The sequence below is a fragment of the Elephantulus edwardii genome, unplaced genomic scaffold, assembly GCF_000299155.1.
Source record: "Elephantulus edwardii isolate Elephantulus edwardi_28Jun2011 unplaced genomic scaffold, EleEdw1.0 scaffold00035, whole genome shotgun sequence".
Taxonomy (NCBI): Eukaryota; Metazoa; Chordata; class Mammalia; order Macroscelidea; family Macroscelididae; genus Elephantulus; species Elephantulus edwardii.
Genome location: NW_006399785.1, coordinates 12,466,028 through 12,480,008, shown reverse-complemented (window position 1 = coordinate 12,480,008; position 13,981 = coordinate 12,466,028). Strand labels below are relative to the sequence as shown.

General features: G+C 47.5%; 1 protein-coding gene across 1 annotated transcript in view; it reads left to right on the top strand.

The window, feature by feature from the left end:
- Positions 1-13,107, top strand: part of CC2D2A (coiled-coil and C2 domain containing 2A) — a 158,430-nt gene extending 145,323 nt beyond the window's left edge. Inside the window, exons 32-38 of the mRNA XM_006884539.1 lie at positions 556-645; positions 3,547-3,660; positions 6,257-6,391; positions 7,946-8,068; positions 9,004-9,062; positions 11,204-11,381; positions 12,919-13,107. Of these exons, the coding sequence (XP_006884601.1) occupies positions 556-645; positions 3,547-3,660; positions 6,257-6,391; positions 7,946-8,068; positions 9,004-9,062; positions 11,204-11,381; positions 12,919-13,107 (888 nt within the window). The remainder of the gene's footprint in view (positions 1-555; positions 646-3,546; positions 3,661-6,256; positions 6,392-7,945; positions 8,069-9,003; positions 9,063-11,203; positions 11,382-12,918) is intronic.
- Positions 13,108-13,981: the final 874 nt, after the last annotated feature.

Below are 13,981 nucleotides of genomic sequence, written 5' to 3'. Positions count from 1 at the left end.
ATCTCATAGAGGGCCTTCCCCTCCTGCGCTGTCTCTCCACCCTCCCAAGCATGATGTCCCTCTCCAAGGACCCGTCCCTCCTGGCAACATGTGCAAAGTATGTCAGACGAAGCCCCAGAATCCTTGCCTCCAAGCAGTAGCTTGGTTTAATTAGTTCATACTTGCATAATATTTAAAAACCTCAAACTCATTTCCTGTAAGTCGTAATCATCACAACAGGAGAGTGAGGCTGTACATTGCACAGAAGGAAAACTGTCCACTGTTCTCCACAGAGCAGCTGGCGGATTCAGACCCCTGGAGACACACAGCCTTTGAGTTGACAGCGCGACCCCCCCAAGGGCGATGCCCCTTGAGACTTGGTGCCAGCTTGCAGTTTGCTTTTGTAAGATAGCAAGACTTTGGAGGATCATTATCTCCTTCCCTAGCCTAACTGAGGGCAGTGATTTCTTGAGGAGCCCTGTGCTTATCATCGTGGCATGTGTTTTGTTGCAGGAGCTGAGGGAGGGGTGGGGCAGCTTTCAGTTCTTCTTGTAACGGCTCATCTCGCTTCTGCAGGAGCTGGTGGCTCGCTACGTGTCTTTGATCCCGTTCTTGCCTGACACCGTCTCCTTTGCTGGTGTCTGTGACCTCTGGAGTACGTCCGACGTAAGTGGGGCCTCTTTCCTAGTAGCTTGAGCTGACTTAACGGAAGACTCATTAAATGCCTCGCGTAATCTTAGATCACAATATTCACGAGTCATCATAAAGATCAGAATCTGCTGAGCCATTTGTTTCGTCAAAGCAGAAACCCAAAGGCTCTGCCGCTGAGTCGATTCTGACTCCTTGCAGCCCTGCCGGATGGAGCAGAACTGTAACCTTTCCGTAAGCGGACTACACAGCCTTCCCTGTGGGATCCGAACCTCTGACCGTTCAGTTAACAGTCCGATGCTAAACCCACTGTGTCACCAATGCTTCTGTAAGGCTTTAGCAGGATGAGCTGAATTCTGAGGTGTTTCTATTCTTAGTGTAACTCTCCCAAAGTTTAGACAATAAAAAAAAATTTCATCCCAGAGATATGTGGTTCGAATCCACCAGATGCTCTGCTGGAGAAGGAGAGGCAATCTCCTCCTGTATCAGTCAGAACCAATTTGATGGAACACATGCAAAAAATAATAATAAAAATTTAAAAAGCAAAACTTAAAAATAAATTTCATTTGTTGTTGCCGATTGCCATTGAGTTGGGCATGAATCATAGCGACCCTATGAACAAAAGGCCTGAAGCCTTTCTGTAACCATTCTCATTTATCGAAGTTCATAGAGTTTCCAGAAGCATGCTGTAAAGAAGAAAAGAGAATATTTCAGATGACTCAATGCCAATTTATCCTTCAAAAGTAGTACCTTAAGAAGATTATCCCAGTTTTACTCATACAAAGATTGACTTGATTTTTTTTCATTGGTAATATTATATAATTCATTTCCTGTATTTAAAAAAATTAAAATTACATTTTTATTACATTTGGAAATTGTACAACGCTTAACTTACAGGTTTCTTAGGGTGTGCTGTTTATTCATTCAGTATGCACACAAAACCAGCAGAAGCCAGAACATGAGGGAGACAGGAAGCTGTCAGAGAAGAAAACACAAATCTTTCCCACGAAAACCAGCATCAGAAAAGTGAAAGGACTGCGTGCGTCCAGAGGCAGAAAATGCGTGCAGCACAGGAAGACACGGCTGCCCCTCCTGCCCTGACTTTCCAGGCAAACTCTTAGAACTTCAGCAGAAGTCAGGAGCAAAATTAAAAGGCAGAGGGGCACTGAAGGAGAGGAAGACCCTAAGGAGATGGGCTGACACAGAGATGGCAGCAAGGGGCTGACACAGCAGAGAGTCCATGGGTGACCCACGAAGGGGCAGGGTTTTGCTCTGTTGTATGCAGAGTCACCATGAGTCACTTTGAGGTGACCTGATAGCCTCAACAATAACAGCAACACTGTCAAGTCTGCCATAAGCAAAAGAAAGCTTGGTCTCTGCCCTCAGGGACTTTACAGTCTAAGTCTGAAACCTACACTCTGGCAGCAGGGAGCGAACTTGTATTTCCCCAGTATTCATTTTGCTGCTGAGTCCTGTTTGAGCTGCCTGCATTAATTTTCATTCAGCTTACACAACTCCCTCTAAAGTGCTATCCTAATACACTGTCCCAATCCAAAGACATTGAAGTACATGCTACATTGTTTTTCCGCCCCTGATACCTTTTGGAAGTATAAATGTCGAAAACTGTCAGGATAAAATTTCGACAGCCTTGTTGCTGTTGTGCCACCCATTCAGAGCTGACTCATGGCTAATCCTCCAGTGAATTGCCCCTCCCTCTTCCACAGAGCAACTGGAGGATTTGAACCCCATGCCCTCGGGATTGCAGTGCAGCTTCTTACCACAAGGTCACCAGCATTTCTTCTACAGCTTTGTTGTTGTTCTTGTGTACTTTTGAGTCGGAATAGCCCCATAGCTGACCCTCCAGTAGGTTTTCAGAGGCAGTCAATGACACGGGAGGAGACTGCCCATCTTTCTCCCACAGAGCAGCTTCTGGATGCGAACTGCATGCCTTTGGGATTGCAGTGCAGCTTGTTACAACTAGGAATTCAGCCATCTCTAAACACCACACCAATGACTCATTGGTTCCATTCCATTGCCCTGGTTGGCTATGATTCACTCAACCGAGTGACTCTCCACTCAGTTTCAGGATTTAAATCTTCATGGGAAGAGACTGCCTGTTTTTCTGTCCAGAAGCGACTAGTGGATTTGAACTACTGATCTTTTCATTAATGGCCAAGTACCTCATACACTATGCTATCGAGGATACCTCATACGCTCCAGAGTCAGTCTAGGGGCTCTTGGTCATCTATCTGTGTCTCATATTGTCAGGAAGATACAGTCTTTGAACAAAGACATCATGATGGGGAAGGTGGAAGGTCATAGAAAGACAGGAAGCCCCTCAACAAGATAGACTGACCCAGTGGCTGCAGCAGCGAACTGCAGTGTGTTAGAGACGTTGAGGAAGCTGCAGGTGAGGGGAAGACTCAGGTCTGTTGTTGACAGCGCCCCTGTGAGTCACAGTGGGCTCAGTAACACCTCACAATGGCAACATCTGTGTCTCCACGTTCTCATCTGCAAAATGGGAAAAGACATCCCTTAATGGGTTCCTCCAGTGAATGCATTCGTGCTAAGATCAGTTTAGCACAGTGAGCCGTCATATATAAAAATGCCCCACACTCCAAACGACAAGTAGGCCGTTGGCATCCATCCCCCAGCCCTCCCAAATCAAGGTGATGACTGATTCTGCACACCCATGCCATCGAAGGCCAAGAAAACCCCGTGCCCACGAGAGTGGTTGATTTGGTTGGTTGAGGAGGCTGATGAAGTATCAATATAGTATCTCAACGTGGGGGAAGATGTGAAAACCAGGTTTCTCGTCCCTTAAGGCCCCAGTCCTAACCTCGGCTGGTTACAGCCCTGGGCAGCCGACTCAGGGTGCAGCCTGTGGTCGTTCTAACGCTGCTGTCCTCCGTTTGTCAGCAATTTCTCGACCTTCTGGCGGGGGACGAGGAGGAGCACGCGGTGCTGCTGTGTAACTACTTTCTGTTTCTGGGGAAGAAGGCCTGGCTCGTGGTGGGCAGCGCGATCCCCGAGGTGAGACCCCGGGGTGGCTCTCAGGGGCGGGGCTGGCTAGTTGGGGTGGGGGGGTGGCTCCAGGGAGCGGGTGGGACTCTCCCCAACACCTCTTTCTCGGTGCTTCGCAAAGACCGTGGTTTTCACCACTGGAAGGTTTGAGGTTACCTTGTGGTGAGGTAGCCTGGGGGTGCTGTTCTTCCAAGAGCACGTGCTTCCTTCATGTCTGTGTTCTACTACATTCTGGAATTCTCCCAACTATTATTTATACTGTGTGTGTGTGTGTGTGTGTGTGTGTGTGAGAGAGAGAGAGAGAGAGAGAGAGAGATTTATATTTAGAATTAGCCCACTGGACTCAGTTTAGATGATCCCAGTTTTGTTGGCAACATCCAAAGCATCATGGTCAGGAGCAAGTCGGACATATAGGCCTTCTTCTCTCCACCAGGCCTAATCAGAGTGTTGGCCTTGGCCACATCAATGTCATAGAGCTTCTTTACAGCTTGTTTTATTTGGTGCTTGTTGGCCTTGACATCCACAGTGAACACAAGTGTGTTGTTATCTTCTACCTTCTTCATGGCTGACTCAGTGGTCAGGGGAAATTTGGTGATGGCATAGTGGTCAAGCTTGTTTCTCCTGGGGGTGTTCTTCCGGGGGTATTTGGGCTTCCTTCAGAGTCTCAGTGTCTTAGGCCCCTGGAAGGTGGGTGACGTGCGGATCTTCTTATTTCTTTTGGCTGTGGATGCCCTTCAGGACGCCTTCTTGGCCTTTAATGCCTGTGCTTTGGCTTCAGTTTTGGGAGGGGCAGGGGCTTCCTTCTTCACTTTCGGCACCATCTTCTAAAACTATACTTTTTAAAAAATTAATTTTAATGAACGTTTACAGACTTAGGGTTTCCATTTGTCCATTGTTGCATTTGAACTGCGTACCTTTTTTTTTGTCTTTTAAAAAATTATTAATAATTTTAATGAAAATTTAGAGACTTTGAATTTCCATTCATTCATTGTTGCACTTTTCTCCCTGCCCAACCTCATACCCAGTTCATTCTTCTCTTTAAAAAGTAAAAGAAAAATTCTTTCATTGTTATACAATCCCCCCTCCCAAATCCACTCCACTGTGTGTAGCCTTTGTTCTGGACTCCTGTCATGACAATAATACCTAATCATATAGCCTTTTAAACAGTTTTCTCCCTCATCTGTCTCAATGCAGTGTACATTACTTATCCCCTCTTTCTCAGTCTCCCCTAAACCCCAATGTCAGTCCCGTTTTACAATAGTGGCACAATGCAATATTTGTCCTTTTGTGACTGACAAATATTGCATTGTGCCACTATTGTAAAATGGGACTGACATTAGGGTCTGAGATATTTCACTCAGCATAATGTCCTCCAGGGTCACCCATTTTGTATATTTCACGAGTTCCTTGTTTTCCAACGCAGCACAGTATTCCATTGTGTGAATATACTGTTTAACATCGAGTCAGAACCGGCCCATAGGTGACACTCCAGCAGGTTTTCAGAAGAGTTAATCGCATGGGAGGAGACTACCTATCCTTTTGCCTCAGATTAGCTGGTGGATTCGAACCTCCTGCCTTTGGGATTGCAGTTCAGCTTCTTACCACTAGGCCACCAGAGCTACCTACTTTTATTTATACTGTTGTGTCATCAAGTCGTAGGCAACTCATAGCAACCCTATGAACAAAAGTCCTCCACACTTGTGTGACTTTCATCCTTTCTCCAGGTTCATAGGGTTTCCGGAGGCAAGCTATTATTATTTATACTAAGAAACAAAAATCCCCAGGTGACTCTTCATTGCGGTACTCTCTGTATGACCATGGGATAGGACTGAACCCTCACCATCTCGGAGGTGTTTCATAATGATCCTCCAAGCTGCCAGACGGTGCCCTACGCACAGCCAGCCCAAGGCTCTGAGGCCCACGGTTCGTCAGCTGTGTGATGCTGGCCCGTCGCTTCTCACCTCTGGGCTTTCTCAGTAAACTCAGACACTTGTTCTGTCCTGCCCGGTGCAGAATGCTAATATGAACATCAAATAAAATTGTACATGAGCAACAGGAGAATCATTCATTGTGAGTAAAATACCCCAGTCACACTATTCTCGGTCAGACGTGAAATCCCCCCTCAGCCCAACTCCCTAGTCCCACCCCCCAGTTTGGTAGGTGATTTCTGTGCCATCAAGTTGGAATCAACCCAGAGGTGACCCTCAGGTGGGTTTTCACAGGCAGTAAATGGTATGGGAAGAGACTGCCCATCCTTCCCCTGCCCAGTTTGGCAGATGTGCTTTCAAATCTCCTACACACGCACATAACCATCAAATATAAACTATCGTCATACAACAATGAAAGTAGTATTCCGCTTTCAGGAACTTAGATGGCAATCTCACTGATTCCAGAAGGAAAAAGCCAGGGACCTGTCACCATTACCATTAGCTCTTCGGACTGTCTTAAGTAAGGTCATGTCTGTTTTCCTTGGTCGGTGCACTGCATAGTATCAGATGCAGCAATTACAACAACAGACAGTTAGATTATGTGTCTTAAACTCCACGCCTTCAGAGTTCATTGCGTGCTGCCTTGGGAAATGTTTTTCATGCCTCTTTCTTCTCAGGGTCCAACTGCCTATGTGTTAACCTGGGAGCAAGGTCATTATTTAATGTGGAATCCCTGCACTGGACACTTCTACGGACAGTTTGACACATTTTGTCCCTTAAAAAGCGTGGGCTGTTTAATAGGACCTGATAATGTAAGTATTTTCATTTTCATCTTAATCTTGATTGACAGTTGTTTTTTTTCTTTTAATTGATCTGTTTCAAAAAAAAACCCTCTTATGTATAATATACAAATATCTGACATATGTCAAGTATTAATGTATACTAATATATTGTTTATTGTTGTTGTTGTTAGGTGCTATTGAGTCGAGTACAATGCATAGTAACCCTATGATCTGCACCCCGTCCTATCCTGTGCCATCCTCACAATCTCTGGCACACTCGAGCTCATTGCTGCAGTCACTGTGTCAATCCACCTTGCTGAGGGTCTGTCTTTTGCCATCCCTCCACCTTTCTAAGCAAGATGTCTTTCTCCAAGAAATAGCTTCTTCTAGCAGCTTCCCCAAAGAATGCAAAACAAAACTTCATCATCTGTGCCTCCAAGGAGCACTCTGGCTTTACCTTCTCCAAGACATAACCATTTGTTCTTTTGGCAGTCCATGGGGTAGTCAGTATTCTCCTCCCAACACCACAACTTAATTTTCTTCTGTCATCCTTATTCATTGTCCATTTCAAGTAATTGAAAAGACCATGCCTGGATCAGGCACACCATAGTCCTCAAACTAACATCATTGCTCCTCAGTAATTTGGAGAGGTATCTGACTGCAAACTTCCCCAGTGCAATTTATTTCCCGATCTCCTGACTGCTGCTACCAAAGGTACTGGTCACCCATGGTTTTAGTAGAGCTAATGATGCATTATGTATTGTTGTTGTTTGTTGTTATGAGCCATTGAGTCACCTGTGACTCATAGCGACCCTGTGTACAACAGTCCTAAACCCTGCTCTATCCTGTGCCAATGTTATTGTCTCTGACACACCTACCGCTGTCCCTCCACCCTCCCAAGCATAATTTCCCTCTCCAAGGACTGGTCCCTCCTTGCAACATGTCCAAAGTATGTCAGATGGCGCTTCAGAATCCTTGCCTCCAAAGAGCAGCCTGGCTTCATCCTCTCTGGGACAAACTTGTTTGTCCTCCTAGTATTCTATGATATATTCAATACTCTTCTCCAACACCACAGCTCAAAGGCATCAACTCTCCTTCTATCATCTCTAGTCATTGTCCAGCTGTCTGATGCATAGCAAGTAATTGAAAAGACCATAGCCTGGATCAGGCGCACCTTAGTCTCCAGACTGACCTCATTGCTCTTCAGTACCCAATGAACAACATATCGGAACATTGCCCTATCCTGCAACATCCTTGCCACCCCCACCATGCAAAGCACATTGTTGCTCCTGCTGTCCCCATGTCAATCAAATTGAGGGTCTTCTCTTTCAATGACCCTCTACTTTTTCCAAGTTGTTTGGGGGTTTTTTCTACACAGGTAGGATAAATTCATATATTGGCTCTCATGGAACTGTTTTCATTTTATTCCCCTTTAGTTTGAACACGCACTATGAGTCAATGACGGTCTGTGTATAGTCGACTCGATAGCACCTCGCCACAACTTTTTACACGTATACTTGCATGTGTGCACATGCATGTGTGTAATCTCCTAACCTCTGTGCTTAATCGGTCTTCTCTTCTCAGATTTGGTTTAATATTCAACAGTATGATTCTCCTCTAAGGATAAACTTTGATGTCACCAAGCCCAAGCTATGGAAACCCTTCTTTTCAAGAAGCCTTCTGTACCCTGGCCTGTCCAGTGTTCAGGTGTGATGCTTTCCACTCACCATTAAATGCAGACAAAGGGAGTAGCGGGAGGTCATGATACTGAGTAGGTAGCTAGGGTTTTTTTCCCTTTATAGCATAAAGGATCGAGCACTCCACTGCTAAATGAAAGGTTGATTGTTCAAATCCACTAAGCTGCTTCTTCTTAGGAGAAAGATGTTAACAGTCTGCTTCCAAAAATAGCAGCCTTGAAAATGCTATGAGCCCATCAGGTCACTGAGTTACACTCAACTCAGGGGCAGAGGGCTTGGTATTGGTTTCCACAGGGCCACTGTCAGTCAGAATCAATGCAATTGCAACAGATTGTAAGGAGGAACCATAACTGTATTTCCTAAAGCCTTCCTTTCTGGTTGATAAGAAGGTCTATGTATGTGGGCGGTGGATTTGTTATATATTTTACTAAGAATCAAACCTTTCAAAAAAGAAAAAGGGGCTGAAAAACAAAACCCATGAGAGATCACAAAGTGACACATATAAGAATTTGCATGGGAGTAGAATCACGGCTATATAGGTATTCTTTACACTGTTGTTGTTGTTGTTGTTGTTGTTGTTATGTACCATTGAACGTTACTCTCAGCAACCTATGAACAAGATCTGAGCCCTGTCCTTTCCTGTGCCATCTTCACCATTGCTGACATACTTGAACCCATTTCTGCAGTCACATGTCAGCCCACCTCCCTGAGGGGTCTTCCTCTTGTTTGCCAACCATCCACCTTTCCAAGCATGCTAGCCCTTTCCAATTCCAAGGAACAGCCCTTCCTAACAATACGCCCCAAGTGAGACGAAACTTTGCCATCTTTGCCTCTAAGGAGCATTGTATTTTATGGAATGTCTGAGATCTCAACATTCACATAAAAAAAAGGAAGTAACAGACAGTTAACCAAACTCTTAAATGTGGGTGAATTCTCTTCTCCCAGCCAGAGGAGCTGATCTACCAGCGCACAGACAAGGTGGCCGCAGCTGAGCTCCAGGACAGGTAAGTTCATCGCCACAAAGCCAGGGACCTTTACTAGAGTTTACCAGCCAACTTCCCCGAGTCTCACCTGGGTCACGGTGAACTGATCTGGGCACCTGAGCTTTACTTGGCGTTGACAGATCCTGAGCCCAGGCGGTCTCTCTAAACAGGAGCGCTTGGAGGCCCCTTCTGCATTGTTCTGGTGTGCATTCGAGGTCCCCAAGGCCCTCCCCCAGCCCAGAGCACACCCATCAGGACCCACACTTAAATACGCCTCATTCTGTCCCTCAGTGGCTGGCTAAGTGTGCCAGTTCAGCCGTAACAGAAATACCCCACATAGACGGCTTACAAGCGGAATTTCTTTTCTCATAGTTCTGGAGGTGGCTAGGTGTGCAAACGTAGGCCTCCAGCTGGAGGGGACAGCACTGTCGTCTCTGGACAAAGGGCCTTTTCCCCTTAGCTTCCACATCCTCGGAGACCTCCACCTGTTGTAGCATCCAGAGGACCCCATCTCTGCCTCTTCTCATCTCCCTTCTATCTCGAGAGACTGGCCCAGGATATGTGCAACATTAGCCCTGCCCCATCAACAAAGACAGCCCAAATGTGACTGATTATACAGCCCTACATCTTAGCACTTCCAGCACGTAAGCATTTACAGGTGTGATAGAGGTCAATCCATCGTGGTGGCTAGGACTTCGGCCAGTTTATGCGCAGAAGACAGGGAGAGGCCGACAGGAGACTCAGGGAGAGGCAGACAGGACACTCTGTGAGCCCCGTGATCCTTAGAAGCCCATGCAATGACCTTTATTCCCCAGGTTTCACAGACATGCACTGAGGCTCACGGTGTGTCAGTGCTGGTGAGGGTTTCTGTGCCCAACCAGCCGGGTCTAGCCTCACAGCCTGTGTGCTTTTCTCCGCATCAGGGAGCTGTGAAGACTTGGGTGCCACAAGATGAAATGGGGTCCTCTTTTGGGTACTGCTGTCATTGATAGGTGCCACCAAGTGGCTGACGCCTCATAAACAGATGGGCACCTCGCCCCGTGTTGTTGGGTCGTCCTCCCAATCCATTAATACGCTCAAACTCCCTGTGACAGTCTTGCGTCAATCCGTCTTGTTGGAAATCTTCCTCTTTCACTGGTCCCTCCACCTTTCCCAGCATGATGTCTGTTTCCAAGTACTAGTCCCTCAGAAACATACTCTCATGCGACTTTAGCGGGGATACCCACCTGAGAAAAATGAACCCCCAATGAAGTATTTTAGTTCTCCCAAACCTTCAGCACACCGTTCAGACTCACCTCCAACCAGTATTCCAGTATTGTTCTGTAGAATCCCACCGTCAGAGTCAACTGCTAGCGGCCCTGTAAGGCCGAGAAGCGCTGCCCATGGGTTTCCAGGCCTGTAACCCTTCCAGTCACAGGCGGCCTTGTCTTTCTCACTGCTCTTGGGGATCCCGTGACTCTTCGTCATAGGCTGCTCATCTGTCACTGCCCACGGGGACCCTGGGACCCTTCCAATGGCAGACTGCCTCATATTCCTGCCCACAGGGACCCCGGAACCTTTCCAGTTGCAGGCTGCCTCCTCTTTCTTGCTGCCCACAGGGACCCTGTAACCGTTCAGTTGCTGCTCGTCCCTCTCGCTGCCCACGCGTTTCCAAGCCCCTCCAATCACAGGCTGTTTCTCCCATGCAGCTGCTGGGGGATTCAAAGCACCAAGCTCGCTGGGTGCAGCTCTGTGTTTAATCCGGTCCCACCTGAGCACCCTCTGGGCAGCCCTGGCACCCTGCAGGCCATCCACCTGTCCCGTGGGGGTGCAGGCAGGATTTCTTGAAAGCAGCAGCTTCAATGTCATCAGTGATTAGGATGGTAAAGCATTTCATGATAAAAAAAAAAAAAGTTGCTTAATGTACTGAATTGAGCCAAGCCCAGCTCTTCAGTGCTCCCCACCGTGTGACATTTCCAGGGTCCCTCAGGCGTCCGTGTGCTGTTTACGGGCCCCCCTGCTCCCCTGCCTCGTGCCCAGCCCTTGTGGGTCCCAGCCCCTCAGGTTATTATGTTCTGGAGTCCTCTCACTGGAGCACCCTGCACTTACGAGGTCACCAGAAGATACAAACTGGGGGTGAAAAGTCACGTCACCCCAACATTGAGTTGCTCTTTACTGAACAGGATTGAAAAAATCCTCAAGGAGAAAATCATGGGCTGGCGGCCCCGCCACCTGACCCGGTGGAACCGGTACTGCACGTCGACGCTGCGCCACTTTCTGCCGCTGCTGGAGCAGAGCCAGGGCGAGGAGGTGGAGGACGCACACCGGGCCGAGCTGCTGCGGCAGCTGGGGGACTACAGGGTGAGTACGGGCCTGCGGGCGGGAAGGTGGCCGGTTCAAATCCTCCGGGGACCCCGAGAAGACAGTCCCCTTCCGCAGTGACAGCCAGCCTTGGAAGCCTGAACAGAGGCAGTTAGGGCAGCTCTGGGGCTTTAGGGGGGACTGAGGTTTGGAATCAAACAAACATGCTCTCAGGGCTCCCCAAAGTAAGAATATTGTTGCTGCTGAGTCCCGTCCATGGCTGGCCCTCCAGCTGAAGTAAATCCCACAGGATGAGACTGCTCATCATTCCCCCACAGGGCAGCTGGTGGGTCTGGTGGGGTTAAACCTCGTGCCATGAGGCTGGCACCATTCCTTACCACCAAGCACCTCCACAGAAAGCAGAGTGAAAAAACGACTTTTAGACACTCCACTTGCTAAATAACATGCCTCTAGAAACTCTATGAACTTTGATAAATGTCGTAGAGGGGCTTCAGGGTCACTATTAGCCGTGCTGGACTCGAAGGCAGTCAACCACCACCACCACGACAGTAAGTAATCTATCAGCAAACAGCCAACAGCCTCTGTACCATGAAAGCACGACCGTTTATGGGTTAGGGAAAATAATGCTGCTTATGAATACACTGTATTAACTGTTATCTGGCTACATCACATTAGACAGAATGAGAACAGGCAGAATCGAGCTGTGGACTCGAGTTTTAAAGGGCATGCGTTGCACCCCAACAGCCCTCACTGCTAATAAGCTCTCAGGAGCATTGCTGACATTTCTGGAAAACTCAGCACACACCCCCAACTTTACAGATAATAGGCCTGTTGCCTAAAGAGCGTGCAAACTGGACGAGAGGATAATCCCGTTTCCTGACTCTTTCCTTTCCAGGGCAGGTTTTCAGCCAGGATGTTTTCATACAGGCCTGCAGGGCAGACAGGCATGGCCAGCCAGTTTCCTGGGATGCAGACAGACAAGCTGAGGTCAGAGCTGCCTTCCCCCAAGGAGGCCAGCCTCCTTCACTGCATCAGCTCCACGTCTCACACCCTGGGTGTGTTCTCCCCAGCAGGAACCCCGAGACTCCCTCTGACAAGTGACCCCCATTAGACCACATGACCGTCCATCTCAGTCACTGTGGCCAAGGGGAGGCACTGCATTGATTAGCAGCAGCTCCTGGGGAGAAAGTTGGGGAGTCTCCTGCCCTGCGGTTTACCCAGTGATGGGCAGGTCAGCTCTGAGTCAATTCTAGTGCAGGGAGTTGGCGTTTTTATTAAGTCACTGAAACCATGTAGGTCACTATGCAAACGGAAGCAGTCAAGAGGAGGAGACAGCAAATAAGAACTGGAAAGTGCTCCTTACGTGACGTCAATATGTTTGCAACGAAGTCACAAAGGGCACTGATGTCCTCCCCTCTTCTATGGCGCTGCAGAGCTAAAGCAAACTAAGAACTGACTCAATACAGGGCTCTGCCAGCAGCCAGACGTGGCACAGTGACCGCAGGCATTCACCCGGGCACAAGCGCTGTGAGATCTTCAGACTTTCCTAACGCCCCCGAATCTTCTCTCGCCCCAGTTCTCTGGATTCCCCCTGCACATGGCCTACTCGGAGGTGAAGCCCCTGGTGGAAGCAGTGTACAGTACCGGAGTCCACAACATCGAGGTTCCCAACGTTGAATTTGCCTTGGCTGTCTATATCCACCCGTACCCCAAAAATGTCTTGTCTGTTTGGATCTATGTTGCCTCCCTTATACGAACCAGGTAAAACTTTTTTAATTGTATTTTTTATATCAGGTAAAACAAAAACCCACCCTATAATCAAGATGTAAGAGTATTTTTTAAATCTATTGATTATACCAGAACAAAGTAGCATTTGCAAATGAAATAAATGTCTATTTTTAAAACTACACAAAAATAACTGTTTGGGTCTTTGTAGATTTGGCTGTGTGCTTGGTGGTCCCTCTAAGTTCGCTGGGTGTCTTCCCGATCCCTCATCACCCTGCACAATGTCACATCTCCGTGCCTTTCCACTGTACAGACGCTGCCTGTCATGCAGTGCTTTCTTCCTTTAGGTTCGTCCAGCACAGTAACAATCGTATGTTTAAAGACCCAGCAAAGCAACACTTCACAATTTTTCAGCGGGCCAGGAGAAAAGGGTTGCAGTATTACGTTTTAGAAATGCCTAAGACTTCACCACAGAGGTGCTAGACAAGCACACACATGCACACAAAACCCGCTGGGCTAAGACCGCATTCCCAAAGAAGGAACATATGTAAAATATCCATCGAGAGAGAAGTAGGTTTTGGGGTGTGTTTTTTAAAAAGCCCAAAAATAAACACTAAGCCATTATTAGCAATGGCTGCATGTTTGAGGAGGGCACCAAGATTATTTTGTACAGCACTCCACAATGTCACATCCTACCTGGCTGTGAGTAGCAACTGGGGCCTTAAAAACTGGCCGTCAAGGAACTCATGCAATATTATTTAAAATGGGTGACCCTGTAGGACATTATGCTGAGTGAAATATCTCAGTCACTAAAGGACAAATACTGCATGGTGCCACTGTTGGAGAAAGTGACTGAAATCAGGGTTGGGGTAAGACCGAGAAAAACTGGATAGATTATGTATACTGAATTGAAA